The sequence below is a fragment of the Cryptotermes secundus genome, unplaced genomic scaffold, assembly GCF_002891405.2.
Source record: "Cryptotermes secundus unplaced genomic scaffold, Csec_1.0 scaffold234, whole genome shotgun sequence".
NCBI lineage: Eukaryota > Metazoa > Arthropoda > Insecta > Blattodea > Kalotermitidae > Cryptotermes > Cryptotermes secundus.
The window spans coordinates 915,403-932,377 of NW_019725843.1; the positions used below are offsets into that span (position 1 = coordinate 915,403).

General features: G+C 45.2%; 1 protein-coding gene across 1 annotated transcript in view; it reads left to right on the forward strand.

Moving 5' to 3' along the window:
* LOC111863653 (serine/threonine-protein phosphatase 2B catalytic subunit 3) overlaps positions 1-16,975 on the forward strand; it is a gene marked incomplete in the record, with an annotated part of 233,080 nt that overhangs the window by 124,765 nt on the left and 91,340 nt on the right. Inside the window, 1 exon segment of the mRNA XM_033751146.1 lies at positions 4,713-4,916. Coding sequence (XP_033607037.1) covers positions 4,713-4,916 — 204 coding nt within the window.

A 16,975-nucleotide genomic window follows, 5' to 3' on the forward strand; every position in this document is an offset into this window, starting at 1 on the left:
TATGTCCCTGGGGTCGACTCAGCCCCTAACAGAAATGAGTACCAGGAATTAATTAAATAATTTTCCTGGGGAGTAAAGCGCCGCCGGTGCGTAAGGCTGACAACCTTACCGACATCTTTGAGCCGATTGTCTAGATAATGTGGGACACTCAGCGTCTCACAACCCTATCGGCCTTCACGGCGTGTTACAGGGATAGCTTTACTTTGTGCTTTTACTTACTCCCCTACACTTACAAGTACAATCATCCCCTTATATCATCGTCGGACGTTTCTTACAGCACTGTTAAGTTCCTTCTTGCACCGCTAACCTCGGTGAAGTCTCTGTTACCTCGGAGCTACCTGAAGACTGCAAACTTCAGCTGTTCTCGGCAACTTCTAGAACTCAGCTCTCTGGTCCCTTCGAAGCTGGACTTTTATACCTTCGTCTCGGACGGAATATAGCGCACCATGTACTTTGGTCTCGGCCGCTGTTATGCAACGAACCTTTTGTTGTCCTTGTGTCTCCGGTGAAACGCGTTTGTTGCTAAGGTGTTCCTAGGCAACGGCCCACTGGTATTGCGTTTCCATGGAAGTGCGTGTTACGTTCCGGATTCCTGGTGGCATGCGACAATACCAATATGGCAGCCGAACGAACTGCTGACGCGAGGACGCCACTAGTTCCATTAAATGTAGGTATGTCTTTACTAATTTCTGTATGTCACACGGCCTCACTTTTTCCAACAGATGCGAACGGAGCTTGGACTCCCTTCGCTCATGGTTTTCGTCACATAGGTCATGGGATGTGAACTGGTTTTGTAATCAACCCGCAATCGCGTTGTCTTGCTTCTTTGTAAAGGGCCATGAACAGCATTTGGTGCCTTTGGTGCATCCCTGTTCATAAGCGATTTCGCAATAGGCCACAGAGCTTGAGGTGTGCCCTCACAGTTCGAGAGCCTTTTTACGGGTCATTCATCTGATGGTTTTAGCGACCCGATTAACTGCCGTTTTATATGCTGCATCCCTGGTTACTTTCCACAGTTTTCTTAACCTGACTTTTTGTGTTTTAGCAGACTGAAGACCAGGTAGATCGTTCTTTAGGCCCGAGAGTGTAAGTTTGCCTGTCGATAGCCTGTACGGCGAAGCTTATAGTGGCAGTAAAGTCGCTCTCAGCTTTATCGGCTTCTTCGCCCAGTTAATTTGGATTCTAGATGAAATTTTTTCAGATCCCAGACTTTGAAACCGCTCCCAATCTGTGAATTTGTCAACCGGGTCCTAAAGGTTCCTAGTTCTAACGTGATCCAAGTCAAAGTCACATTGCGACTGACGGTGAGTCAGTCAGTCCGTCCGTAAGTCTTGGTTCCGAGCATCATCTGGAGCTCATGACCAGATATTTATTACTGTTTGACAGCTACGGTCTTGTTTCTGTGGGGCGCCCTCTCTGACGAGAGGACGGGTCTGTCTTTTGTATATGATGCTGGCCCTTGCCAGCGCAGTCTTTCTGGGGTCAGAGTCCCTTAGTACTCGTGACCATATTTTACTGTCTCGGATTTGAGACTTCCCTTTTCGTCGCCTCCTACGACTCGCAGGGTAACGGTGGAGGTATTCGACCCCGCTAACATGATCCAGCTAGCTGGCCTTGCTTATAACATCTCGGCACCACCCGCTTAGAAAATATTGCTGCCATTATTGCTGTATTCTCTTGTTGCAGCGGAAACTTGATTGTTTGTGGAGCCGTTACCTAGCAACGGCTGCTATATAGTCGCTTATTTCGCGTCGGAGCCACATTATGTTGAGTTCAGATAGCTGTGAAATTAGAACTACAGTATGACACAGATTCTATGTTTACTTTTGCTTTTGGTGGCAATACATGATAACCCAGCGACGCTCGACATGTGTGTAAATTTGTGGGGAGATTGATCATGAATGTCTCGGAAAAGCTTGCACGAAAGACGATCTTTAAATGCTGAGAATTGGATACATGGCGACTGCGAGGATTTTAGACAGCCGAATTTTGTAGTCCCGGGTACCCGTGGAAATTGTATACAGAAGGGGCTCTTCAAATTGTGTGATTACTGTTCTAATTAGAGTTCTCGTAGCTTTAAGTCTGTCACATGCACAGAAACATTATTAATATTTGAAGGAAAGTAAAAGGTAAAAGGTAAAGTTGTCCTGTGTTTAACTACTTAAGCACTACACCATGAAGACGTATGGGGAGTGGTTGTATACATCCTTATTTTCTTGTCCTGGCACTATTTCGAGGTGAGTGGTCAGCTTCATGCCGCTTTACCCCCGGGTAAAGAGCCCCCGGTACCCACTGGATAAGGGGTTTGGTGAACCCCAGAACCGGTCTGGACGATTTGCAGATTAGAACATTCTTCACCGTACCGGGACTCGAACTCTGACCCTCTTAGTCGTCCAGCTCGTAGCCAGTCGCTATACCGACTGAGGTACCCCGGCTTCGTTTGAAGGAAAGTAGGTGGAGTAAGTTAGTACAAGCGGCAACGTTTCTAATTTGTTTTTTATAGGTTCCCACTTCACCTCCTCTGTGGTTTAGTGGCCAGAGTTCCTGGCTACAGATCCAGAGGTCCCGGGTTCGATTCCCAACGCTACCGTTTTTTTTCTGAGAATTAGTAGGTCTGTAACGGGGTCCACTCAGCCTAGTGAGGATAATTGAGAAGCTATTTCAAGGAAATAGCGGCTCCGGTCTAGAAAACCGGGATTAAGGCCGTGGGTATCCGTTGCGCTGACCACGTGACACCCTCTATCCACTAAAGTTGGGACAAACTTCGCCGACGAGCGCCGGTCGCTCGGTCGGTATAGTTCGCTTGCGGACTACAGGCCACAGAGTATAGCTTCCCACTTCGAATCACAGGCCACAGAGTATAGGTTCTCACTTCGACTCTCGGCCGGGACACCGACTATTATGACTTAACATTTTCCTGGTTTACGTCAGTCCCTCCAACCTCATGCCGAGATAATAGACCTACCTTAAATTAGGTCACGGCCGCTTCCGTTCACATCCTTTCTAACTTGTTCTCACACGCATCCAATTATTCGATACTGTACACTGCGAAGTTAACTGGCAGCATCGTTAAACAAACTACGAACAAGTAAATAGAGGGGAAGTTGCAGGTAGAAATTCTCAGTACGAAGATTTAAGATCAGGAAAAGGCAAAGTAGTTTATATTTAAGATATTTTTGCTCATATCTTGTGTAATATAGACGAATGTTCGAGACAGGTATTGACAAATGGAAAATTGTGTACAGAGCTCATTAACCGTTGCAAATGAAATGTATGCGCAGCTGTGACAAACCGATTCTTCTGGCAAGTTGTCAAGGATTATCCCAAACACCGTCATGCACCTGAAGAAAAATCGGCATATCTGTAGGGTCGTTAATTTTTTGTGTGATATATTTTCCACGTTGTTTATATCTTCTAGGGCAGGGTTTTCCGAACTCCTGGCCCACGAACCACCAGTAGCCCGCGAAAAAAATCGAGTGGTTTCGTCTCGATCTTCACGGTCAGGGTTTTCTGCTTATGTACGAATCACCAGGTGATTTTCATGGCGCAGTCGGTGTAGTATTTTCATTTTTAAAGTCATAGCCTCTAGCTGTTGGATAAATTTCATTGCGATTTTTTCAGAATTCATAAAAAATATTTTGTTTAATATTCAGATGGTCCGCCAAAGAAAATCCACGCAATAGGTGCTCCGTGGCCCCAGAAATTTTGAGAACCCCTTGTTCTAGACTATAACGTCGATTAGTAGGATGGATTATGAACTCTGAATTGAAAAGACGGGTTGTAATCGAGGGGCAGTATCCCAGTATTTGCCCCGAAGGGCTGAGGAAGATCACGTGAACATCGCTCACAATGGTCGGCATAACTGTGGGGCGTTACCGATCTGTGTGACGCGTTTAGTCCATTTAAGTTAACGCTTCTTGTGTTTATCCTCATATATTCAGTTTAACCGAAGAGGTCAGTAAACGGTCTAGACTTGTATTCGGGGAGGTCGTCTGAGATGTGGCGCCTTCTAGTCTGGTAGACGTTCACTGCTTTTCAGAGGAAGTTGCTGTCTCCATCTTCAGGGTACCACGAAGATCGGGGCAGAAAATACCTCTGAAATATCAGACTTCTATGTGACTACACGGTGACACAAGGAGCGAATCGTAGTCACTGCCGTGAGAATCTCAGATGACACCTTCAAACGTAGAGGGTGGATCAGGAAGTTACTTTCATAAATTTCGCTCAGGCCATACGTAACACCAAAATAACATTTGATGATTGTAGTCCACACTAAAGTCAGTTTCTCATAATTTCGCTGTACACTGAGGCATTTATTCCATCAGTACACAAGTTTGTTTACGCCATATTGAGATATTGTGTCCTTTTCCTGGAATTAAGTCCTTGCTACTTCCCACGGCCTCAGGATGTCGTTTGAATCGACGGCTCGGAAGACGTTTCTTAATGGCTCAAACGGGCGGTAGTTACTTTTGAGTCCGGATCGGAACTGTACAGTGGATGATTCCGAAGCTTCGTATCAGGCGTTTATAGGCAGTTCACTATTCATGGAGGTTACTTTTCAACCCGCCCCCGTACTTCGCGTCGAAGGCGGAAATTGGAGCTTTTGGAAGCATGTCATATTCTCAAATTATGTGATATTATCTACAGATATTGAACGAATATCAATTTGCATAACGTTAGTGATGAATTTTATGTGTGTGTGTTTTTTTTAGGTGTGCCATTCCCGCCTAGTCACAAGCTGACCACGGCCGAAGTGTTCGACACACGGACGACAAAACCGCGGCCAGATGTGCTGAAGCAGCACTTCATACTCGAAGGTCGGATAGATGAGACGGCGGCACTTCGTATTATTAATGAAGGCGCGACATTACTGCGATCAGAGAAGACTATGATCGATATAGAAGCGCCCGTTACAGGTAAGTTGCCACATACCTCCTCCGTTTTAAGATACAGTTGGTACACCGCCGTACTGTTTGTACAAGATGCTTCGGTAGTGTAAGCGTACACCATTGTATGGCATCCTGGGCCAGGCGAACTCAAAAAGCAGCATGTATTAAGAAATGCTTCCAAATTTGCTGAATCTTCAAACATTTTATACAGGTGTGTGTGGTACTAAACTCCGTGGTTTTAGTCCGCAAGCGAACTATACCGGCCGAGCGACCGCGGCCGCCGCTTGTCGGAGAAGTTAGTGCCAACTTAAGCGGACAGGGGGCGTCGCGTGGTCAGCGCAACGGATCCCCACGGCCGTTAATCTCGATTTTCTAGAAATATTTATATTTCCTTGAAATAGCTGCTCAGTTATCCTCACGAGGCTGAGTGGACCCCGGTCCAGACCCACTACTTCTCCGGAAATCGAACCCGGGACCTCTGGATCTGTATCCAGTAACTCTGACCACTAGACCACAGAGGTGGTCGTGTGTTTTCCTGCAGGGGTTAAATGAAAAATGAAACTCGCACAATTTCCAGGAGCCGGTATACTGACTGGTTATGGGCTGGACTGCCGGGATTCGATTCCCGGTAAGGAGAAGATAATTTTTTCTCTTTTCATCGACGTTCAGACTGGCTCTGGGGCACACCCAGCCTCCTGTTCAGTGGGTACCGGGGTGGAGCTGTACGTCCGCACCCGTACGTGTTACAGGGACAACTTTACAGAGTTTCCAGAATCCACAGAATGTTCTCGAGGTGTTCCGTTTTATGTGTCTGGGGTCCAAACGATCTGGAAATATTATGAGCGTGTATTAGGAAGTGGTTTGCATACGGCGCTAGACCTGAAAGAAAGCGTGGATTCCTATGGCCCGTGAACTGAAATGGGTAGCCCACAGCGTGTTGAGAATGCTCAAATTTTGTGTGACATGTTGAGACATTAATTCACGTTGAATTCCACGGGCGATGGAAACTGCGTCTTAAACGCGACGCCCGAGTACATTGATATAAACGTTAGGTCTACTGTTAATATGCCCTCAAAACAAACATAACTGGGGATTAATCAGACCGATATGTTTTTTTCTATATCCGTGAATGTAATGTTTTGTAATTTGAAAAAAAAAGCATCTAATTTTGGACATAGTTGTTGCGCCAAATGTTATACTAGTAGTGACCTTTTATTTTATTGTGTTCAGTTGGTGTAGTCAACACAGGAATAGTTGAGATTTTAACGGGTAAGTAGTTTCTTTAAACATTTCTGTCTGAAGAAATAAGTATATTGTTTCCACCGGTTCTTTTTCTTTTCGGAAATTCCAACATCGAAATCCTCCAGCGCTCTCAATCCAAGACTCTCCGATCCATTCTGAACGCACTTCGGTGCATAAACAACCAAAGGTTCTGTAAAGGGCTACAAATGAACGCATTGCGCACTGAAATAAAAACGTGGAATGCAAAATGCTTAAGAAAATGAGAAACCCCTCACTAATGCACTAGCAGTGAACCTGCTATACAATAGCGAAACTACATATAGACTGAAAAGATACATCGTCCTTACTCTACCAGACACACCTAAGTAAAATCAAAATGAAAGTATTAAAATGATACCTAAAACTCCGTGGCCTGTAGCGCGCAAGCGACCAATACCGACCGTGCGGCTGCCGCTTGTCGGAGAAGTTAATGCCAAGTTTTGCTGATTGAGGGTGTCACGTGGTCAGCGCAACGGATCCCCACGGCCGTTAATCCCGGTTTTCTAGACCGGTGCCGCTATTTCCTTGAAATAGCCCTTCATTTATCCTCATGAGGCTGAATGGACCCCGTTCCAGACCCACCACTTCTCAGAAAATCTGGTAGCGCCAAGGATCGAACCCGGGACCTATGGATCTGTAGCCAGGAACTCTGACCACTAGACCACATAAGCGGTCAGTACAAGAATTAAAATACCTAAGTGAACGAAAAGAAAAAAAACGAGAGTATGAGTTACGCCACTGGGAATAACTCATTCAAGAGCCAGTACTTATTGAACATACACATTTATTGTAGATTCTGCAGATTATGCATAATAAATGTGTGAAAAAAATAGTTTTAAAATTATTTATTGTACCTGTAACCACAGGCTAAGTGACGAAAACTGATGATAACTTAGAACAGTAGGCTACAACTTATAATCCCCTAATAATGTATAGCTTCACATCTCGATTAAAGTGACCCGCTTTTAATTTTGTCGAGGGGACCGGTAATCGTGACAGATTTTACAAATTTCCTCACACTGCCGGTGACATTAGCCCTACATCTGCTCGACCACGGCTACACCATTGCACGTCACACTTTCTGAGATTGTTCTTATTCGTTAATATACCGTGTGGTATTGACAGAATGCCGCTAAAACAATTAACAGACACCACATACAATTAGCATCCATCATTTAATGCATTTCTTACTCTCTTAACAGGTGGCTTGCGAAGCGATGTCGTGATAAAGAGGACATATTCATTATAAAACACGTGTATTTATTTTGGAGATTAGTTCCAGGCCCATACTTAAGCCTTATGAAGAAAAGTGCGCTTCGAAAAGAAAACAGCAGTTCTTTTTTCCGTGTTATTTTGTTAATTTACAGCAGACTTCTTACCATTTTTTTATATTTTTAATCTAGGCCCTAAATATTCAAGCCGCGCTTACAATTCTTGGCAAACTGCGGCCCAAGAAGGACTTCAATGTTATTCTGCTTCCATCAGATTTAAAATAAAATACTGTATTTATTGTTTTTTTTTTAATTCCGTATACACCACTAAAATACGTTTGAAGTAAAATTTCCAAGGAAATCTAAAGTAAGTTCACGCGTTTTCTAGTACCGTCGTAACGTTATAGTCGTGCAGTTTGCCTTACTTTCGTTTACGGTATACCCCACATTTGTTCACGACTACGGCACTGCATTGAGGCTAATGATATGGGCTCCTGTGAACACAGTAAGGAACCATCAGGTTCCATGAAGAACAGGGAATTTCTTGACTAGCTGAGCAACTGCTGGTGTTGTGGATTCCTGTGAACACAGTAAGGAACCTTTAGGTTCCATGAAGGACGCGGAATTTTTGTCTAGCTGAGCGACTGCTAGCTTCTCTGCTGACGGAGTTAGAAATTACAGTTAGGCGTAATATTCACTAATGAATGGCACGAGTGAATTTTTCTCTCTCCCCTCGTTCCCACTTTGGAGCACAGGGCTGATTTCTCAGTTTCGTGATCATTTTTACAGACGGTAGGACTCCTTGGACGGGTGATTGGAGTTTGGGGACATACTCTTATATGTAGAGGTTCCGTTGTTGCAGAGCGGTCGATGAACATATCTGAATCACACCTGCACTGAACATTGCTAGTGTGTATGAAGCGGTTCGGTTCCAAACCTATGCATTCAAATTGTTACTTGAGATTTGAGGTTCCCCCGGCTTTGCCTATGAAGCACACTTTGTTTCTTTATAGTCCGACAGAAGTGTACTACTTAATCTGTAGGCTCGAAGAGCACGGAGAGACGCAAGCAGTCTGCTACTCACTGATTTCCTCCTCGTCTTATTCTTCGATCCTGATGATGTAGGCAAAACGCCGGTAAACACTGCATGAAAGGGTGTCGGATAAATCTTCAGGGGACTGATGACATTGAGAGGAAAGTGTGAAGACTGGTAACAGGATTGCTGACAAGCCTGTGTATGTGGAGACCACCTACATGTTGCAATGTCGGGATGGCGGCTGGACGACCGAGGGGTCGGAGTTTGCGTCCCTTTAGGTTCAAGGTTTTCTCACCTCCACATTGTCCAGACCGGTGCTGGGGCCAACCCTTAGCCAATGGGTACCGGGGGCTGTTTACACGAAGGTAAGACGGCATGAGTGTGAAGCTCGCAACCCACCCCTAGCGAATGCCATCAAGAATGCGTGGATCTATATAGTTAGTTAAGCACAAGGACAACTTCACTTTTGCCTGCATGTTATGGGCCTCACGGATGATGCCATGTGCAGGAAATGTGGGCAGGAGGAGGAATCCTCGTATCACATGCTATCCCAGTGCCCAGCTTTGGCTCTACATGCTCAGAGCGGATGGCTATAAGGAGGCCCACAGGCAGGATGGTTCTGGCTCGAGCAATGTAGACGGGTCTGAGCGGGATCGGGGGTGCACACTCACTCAGTGGCCTGATTGCGCGGGACGACTAAAAAGATGTTCTCCTGCCGTGTCAGTACCAGGTTTACACGACTTCCTTCCTTCGATCCCAGGTCAGATCATGTGGGATTTGTGGTGGACAAAGTGGCGCTGGGGCGGGGTTTCTCCGAGTACTTCGGTGTCTCCTGCCGATTCTCATTCCACTAATCGCTCCACGTTCATTAACCGTCCTGTTATAGACGTCATGTTGTCCCGATACAGTCGGCATCGTTAAGTAGCCAGCTTTAAAACATTCACTGCGTCACATTCCAGAAGATAGTACAGTTTAAGGTGTCCAACAATTCCAGACTAAGTAAAATTGTAAAAGTTACACCGTCAGGCTGCTTCAACCGAACGTATTCAATTGCACTGCGTGTATAACCGCGGATGAGAAACTCTGTCACACTAGGTTATTTGCGTCCTGTGTAGGGGCGCAGGTAGGCATACCGTGGCACACTAGGAGTGTTTGCGCCCTGTTTAGGGTCGCAGGTAGGCATACCGTGGCACACTAGGAGTGTTTGCGCCCTGTTTAGGGTCGCAGGTAGGCATACCGTGGCACACTAGGGGTGTTTGCGCCCTGTTTAGGGTCGCAGGTAGGCATACCGTGGCACACTAGGAGTGTGTGCTTCCTGTTTAGGGTCGCAGGTAGGCATACCGTGGCACACTAAGAGTGTTTGCGTCCTGTTTAGGGTTGCAGGTAGGCATACCGTGGCACACTAGGAATGTTTGCGTCCTGTTTAGGGGCGCAGGTAGGCATACCGTGGCACACTAGGAGTGTTTGCGCCCTGTTTAGGGTCGCAGGTAGGCATACCGTGGCACACTAGGAGTGTTTGCGCCCTGTTTAGGGTCGCAGGTAGGCATACCGTGGCACACTAGGAGTGTTTGCGCCCTGTTTAGGGTCGCAGGTAGGCATACCGTGGCACACTAGGAGTGTTTGCGCCCTGTTTAGGGTCGCAGGTAGGCATACCGTGGCACACTAGGAGTGTTTGCGCCCTGTTTAGGGTCGCAGGTAGGCATACCGTGGCACACTAGGAGTGTTTGCGCCCTGTTTAGGGTCGCAGGTAGGCATACCGTGGCACACTAGGAGTGTTTGCGCCCTGTTTAGGGTCGCAGGTAGGCATACCGTGGCACACTAGGAGTGTTTGCGCCCTGTTTAGGGTCGCAGGTAGGCATACCGTGGCACACTAGGAGTGTTTGCGCCCTGTTTAGGGTCGCAGGTAGGCATACCGTGGCACACTAGGAGTGTTTGCGCCCTGTTTAGGGTCGCAGGTAGGCATACCGTGGCACACTAGGAGTGTTTGCGCCCTGTTTAGGGTCGCAGGTAGGCATACCGTGGCACACTAGGAGTGTGTGCGCCCTGTTTAGGGTCGCAGGTAGGCATACCGTGGCACACTAAGAGTGTTTGCGTCCTGTTTAGGGTTGCAGGTAGGCATACCGTGGCACACTAGGAATGTTTGCGTCCTGTTTAGGGGCGTAGGTAGTCATACCGTGACACACTAGGAGTGTTTGCTTCCTGTTTAGGGTCGCAGGTAGGCATGCCGTGGTACACTAGGAGTGTTTGCGCCCTGTTTAGGGTTGCAGGTAGGCATACCGTGGCACACTAGGAGTGTCTGCGCCCTGTTTAGGGGCGTAGGTAGTCATACCGTGACGCACCAGGAATGTTTGCGTCCTGTTTAGGGTCGCAGATAGTCATACCGTGGCACACTAGGAGTGTTTGCGCCCTGTTTAGGGTCGCAGTTAGTCATACCGTGACACACTAGGAGTGTTTGCTTCCTGTTTAGGGACGTAGGTAGACATACCGTGGCACACCAGGAATGTTTGCGTCCTGTTTAGGGGCGTAGGTAGTCATACCGTGACACACTAGGAGTGTTTGTGCCCTATTTAGGGTCGCAGGTAGTCATACCGTGGCACACTAGGAGTGTTTGCGTCCTGTTTAGGGGCGCAGGTAGGCATACCGTGGCACACTAGGAGTGTTTGCGTCCTGTTTAGGGGCGCAGGTAGGCATACCGTGGCACACTAGGAGTGTTTGCGTCCTGTTTAGGGGCGCAGGTAGGCATACCGTGGCACACTAGGAGTGTTTGCGTCCTGTTTAGGGGCGTAGGTAGTCATACCGTGACACACTAGGAGTGTTTGCTTCCTGTTTAGGGGCGTAGGTAGACATACCGTGGCACACCAGGAATGTTTACGTCCTGTTTAGGGACGCAGGAAGGCATACCGCGACACACTAGGAACGCAGGTAGGCATACCGCGACACACTAGGAGTGTTTGCGTCCTGTTTAGGGGCGCAGGTAGGCATACCGCGACACACTAGGAGTGTTTGCGTCCTGTTTAGGGGCGCAGGTAGGCATACCGTGACACACTAGGAATGTTTGCGACCTGTTTAGGGGCGCAGGTAGGCATACCGTGGCACACTAGGAATGTTTGCGTCCTGTTTAGGGGCGCAGGTAGGCATACCGTGGCATACTAGGAGTGTTTGCGCCCTGTTTAGGGTCGCAGGTAGGCATACCGTGACACAGGTGGGGTTAGGTCTTGCCACGCTTAAGGTCTGTGAGGGACCCCTTCAGTTTTCAAACTGGCGTTTGAGCGTATCTTGTATTTGTTATTGACAAAACTTAATAGGACGCCCTTAGCAAATCGGAAAGATAAAGATTTGAAATGTATCAGGAAATAATGTTACAGTTCACAGGGTGTTAGACTGTGTTTGATGGTATTTGGTGATAGTGATATTGAATGTTCTGGTTCTCATTTTTTGAATATAACTCTTATTCGTTTTCATTTGGTGTATTACAAGAGCGGCATAATATTGTTGTGGACAAAAGTTACTCACAAGAACAGTTGTTTTGTTGTCTGAAACTGGAAGATTGTGAATTTTTCTTATGACAACTCCTTTGTTTTCTTAGTTATAGCCATTAATACAAATATTAGTTTTCAATTAAAATGCCGTGTTTCTGTGTATCAGTTTATTTCAGTTCAAGTACGTAAAGTGTACTGGAAAGTATAAATTATTGCACGAACCACACTGGTTTAAATCATTCCTGTGCTTTGTATGGGATAGAAACCCAAGTCTGATGGTTCGAACTTGAATAGCCCGCAGTCAGTTCACATCTCTATGAATAACTCGTACAAAGTTCATATATCCGTTTCAGAACTTCATCAGTGTTGAGCCATCGTGTTTCAGAGGCTTTTAGATAACATTTCCGTCTTCTGTTACCATTTCATATGATTAAGGGAACAAGGACGGATGCTAACACTGTTGGATCCCCTAAACAGCTGCCTTAGCACTGAAAGTTCTGTTTTTGTTGTTGTGTTCTTGTCTTTTCTAACGAGAGTTACCGTTGTGTCGTATTGTCTACACAGCATACATTTGTGTGAGGATCTGTTTTGTGCAGTGAATATAGTGATACAAATAAAACAGTGGCATTTGTGTGAGTTTCATGTACAGTCGCCGAATTCTAATAACTTCATAGAATAAATTTTGAACCACAGACACTGGATAAAGTCCTAATAAAGTAATGGTGGTGGTGGTAGTAGCAGTAGCAGTAAACAGTTGCCTCATTTTAGGATGATAAAGTCGGGATATTTTTGTTAGAAATAATTTTTATAAGTCAAGTCTCAGTAATGTTGTAGCCAAATATCATGAGAGTATAGTACCCATATTCTGGGATGTGACGCCGTACAGTCCGGTAGCAGGTCACCTACATTTCGGAGGGCCGTAATGTCTTCATCTTCGGGGTCGCAGTGTAATCCAAGCAAGAAGCAAGATTCAAGCAGAGGGAACAGCCAGCGGAAAAAGAGGATAGTTACCTCTTATCCTGTATTAGATCCTGGTATCCCACACGTTATTCACACTGCTTGCCTCCTGTTTCTTGCTTCGATTTTAACCCTGAAGGTTGAGGCAGTATAGTCCTCCGAAGCGTCCGTGAACTTCTGTCGGACAGAACGACGTTGTATGCTGTAGGAGATAGTACATTTCATAGTCACCATTGTAAGACTCAAATCCAACGTCGTGAAAGCAGTTGTTTCTCCACCTACAGAGAATAACGATTTGTATGTAGACTTCCAAACAGTTCTCAGTTATTAGTGTTACGGAAGGATAAATACGGGGCGACTGAGGAAAAACTGACACATGTGCCATATAAACTATAGTAAGGCCTGTTGATAGGAGAAGAATAAAAATAATAGGAAGGTAAACAGTAGGCTTAGCTCTTTATGCATTTGGATTGTTGTTCCAGAGATGTTTATTCATGAGTGCTTGAGATGAATTACGTAAGTATATGAAACGTGATGTTGCACAATTTTTCATTCGAGTTCTTCTATGACATTCACGTTGGCCTTTAGGAATCGCCAGAAAGGGAAGGCGTATAGTTGTTCAAATAAGAAGAGCTTTGAAGCCGAATTGTTCTAATAATAATAATACTATGACATGACGCCCGAAAGCCAGAATAGTGACGTCAGAATAGACATTCATTGCTAGGCAACGACTCGGTAAACACATCCCCGCGGTAACGAGTACGCAGGCAAGAATCGAGTAACCCCCGTTGCTGTGCAACGGCGCAGTAAACACGCCTTGTCACAATAGTGGCTGTTTTCTTCGTGGTCTGTGCCGAGGAGTTATCTTGAAGACAGTTGGCTGTGCAGTGCAGTTGAGGGTTCAGTTGTGGAGTGTTAACCGGCGATCAACGGAAGCTGAAGAATCTCCATTGCAAAGATTCGTTACCAGGGAACGTCTAATGAAAACACTGCAGAGGAGTCTCCATTGTGAGGAGCGGCCACCAAGTAAAGACTAGTGAAGGTAGACTGAGAAGACTTAGTGTGGAAATAAGCAGTAATGTTATAGTTATTTGTAGTTCCGACCTGTAAGTGGTCAGTAAATCTCTTCACCAATCCAAACCTGGTCTGTAGTCACTAATTCACGCGACAAAACATTCTCGGAAAATATCCGTTACACCATGGTCTTATTTGGAGCTAAGGACAGTGGCTGCACTATATGGAAGCCACAAAATCGTTTCATCATTGCCAGTAAGGCTGATGTTGATATGTATTTGTGGTGGTGCCTTAGGAAAAGTAGAGTTCGGCTGTAACCCCCCCCCTCCCCCGTGATTCGTGCAACATTGAACATTGAAGGCGTACATATTTGCTGAACTCAAGTTCTTCCGGTTAAGTCAGCAATCCAAATGAAACTATGCATATCCAGCACTTGGATGTGTCCGGTGTAATGGCAGCGGTATCTACAGAGGGACATATCTGGCAGTTATCCTCCATTCTCTTAACATCCTTTGATGGATTTCAGTGTTCTTCTACGATGTAGACACGCTCTTTCAATATTTAATTTATATTTTCTACTCCATAAATGACCTCCACTATAGCATCCGTAAGTTATGACCCTACCTTTTGAAACACCCAGTATCTGTGTATCAGCACACAACTCACAAGGCAGTTTACTAACTACATGCCTAGATGTATGTTAAAATTAATAAGATACACGAATGATTAAGTTACATAGCTATTGGCTATATTGGTCCCTATCTCTGCCTAGTTTGGCCGGTGTCTTTTTTTATATGTTAATACACAACCTCAATTCAAGATGCGTCCAGTTTCAGTTCCGTTGGTTCTGTGTAGGTAGTGGCATGGCATCCCACTCGGTTGGCAGCTTCCATAACGATTTGCACGTTGGCTGCATAAATCTTCGAGCACTTACTCAGGTCCCGGACAAACAGTGGGACTGTGAACACAATTTCTGTTCCAGCATTGATGCAGAGAATGATGTACAGATGATTTATGACTGTTGTACCGGGAAATGAAATTTCTATTGCGTCTCTGACGTTGGGAATAAGAAGGAAGTAATGTTCTGAAATGAAAGCTCCTTTTACTGAGAAGAACGACTTCTGTGTGTAACCGCTTCGTTCAGCGGTCACACCCAGTCTACAGCAGCCACGCTGTGTTGGCGCAAGCGCAGTGTCGATGGTGTTCAGTAGTCATTTAACGATAAATATGAAACCAGAAGAAAATTTTTCTACAAAAATGATGATGCATTTGGATGATATTATAGCTTCATGTATTTTTTGCAAAACGATCTGTTGAAACAAGGAAGTTACATACGTGACTGTGTATTTGTAAGTTCTCCCTTTTTTTATTTAGAAATGTTTTTATACATTAAGGGGATGTATGTTTGCCCGGATGCTTCATTTCCGAAACTACCCTACGAAACGGTTTTCAATTAAATTTGACCCATGATCCTGACTCTGTTTGCTGTATAACCAGTTTCGTGGAGCAGAGGCCTTTTTGAGAAGCCGATAGTGTCCCAGCTACCAAAAAAGACCTCTGCCTTTGCTGGAACATGAAAGTGCATTTCGTGTTCACATACTAACGAAATTAAGAGGGGGAGAACACATTTTGTAGTTTAAATGGTCCGCTCAGCCAAAATTCAGTTTTAATAACATACGAGATCTTGTTTCTGTCATTCAGATGAATATTGGAACATGGGCACACAGACAGGTACATGCCTGCATTAGTCATGGAGAGTCATTATCCTTCACACTGCCTATTGTCAGCGGACCCCATAAAGTCGTATGTCGATTCTGTAATTTTTGTGTTAGGTTTGATTTACAAAGGTGTCAGTTTCTAGGCTATATAGCGTCCAATAAGAAATAATCAGTTTCATAATTTGCAGTTTCTTCGAATGGAGAATGATGGGCGTGTGGTACGTATAATTCACACGTAGAAGTGAGAAATTAATTCAGAATTATAGCCTGAAGACCTCAAGTGAGGACATGTGGAAAGCTTTTGCACAAATGGAAGGATAATATTGAAGTGAATCTCTGCGGAATAGAAAGTGAGCTGGAATCAACCCACCTTGGGATAGACTGACATTCGTCAGTACTGGTAAATTTTCAGGTTCCAGTAAATTAAGAAATTTCTTCGCTGATATATTGGGTTTTTGGACTTTATCCATCGTCCTGTTTTTTAAGATAACTAATAAAAACACGACGTTTCGGAAACTGGATCTGTTTCCGTCCTCAGGTGAAGGAAAACACCTATTCTGTTGGGTCCGTTAGAAAGAGCTAGCCTCAATCACTGGTCCAACGGACCCAACAGAATAGGTGTTTTCCTTCACCTGAGGACGGAAACAGATCCAGTTTCCGAAACGTCGTGTTTTTATTAGTTATCTTAAAAAACAGGACGATGGATAAAGNGGACTGTAGTAATACGACAGAGGCGTGGCGTGATGGATAGATTTCAGTGTATATATATACAAGATTGCTTGTGTTAAAGTTCTGTGATGCGTCCCAAGAAAGCCTAAGGCTTGAGCGCCACTTGGCTTTATCGGGTCCATTTCTTCGCCTGTTCCCTGCGCTTACGGTGTCCCTCTAGATGAACATATTTCGATATAAAATTAATGTTGCCATACCTTACTAAAATGTAGAACCCGTATTTTAGGTCCTAATTAGATATTATGTACTATGACTCTCCCGCAGAATCTTCAGTGCGTTTTACATTTGCTGCCTTTCAACGTATCACTGTCACCCATGGAGCTGAACCCTTCTTGAGAAGCCGTCAGTTGTGCAGCTACTCAAGAATTTCCAGCGTTTTATGGAACCCGAAGGTTCATATCACCGTGTTCACAAGAGCCCTCCACTGGTCCCTATCCTGAGCCAGATCAATCCAATCCAATCCATACCATCCTATCTCTCTAAGATCCATTTTAATATTGTCCACCCATCTACGCCTTGGTCTTTCCAGTGGTCTCTTTCCTTCTGGCTTTCCCACCAATAGCCTATATGCATTCCTCGTCTCTCCCATTCGTGCTACATGCCCTGCCAGTCTCCTTGATTTGATCGTTCTAATTATGCTTGGAGAAGAGTACAAGTTATG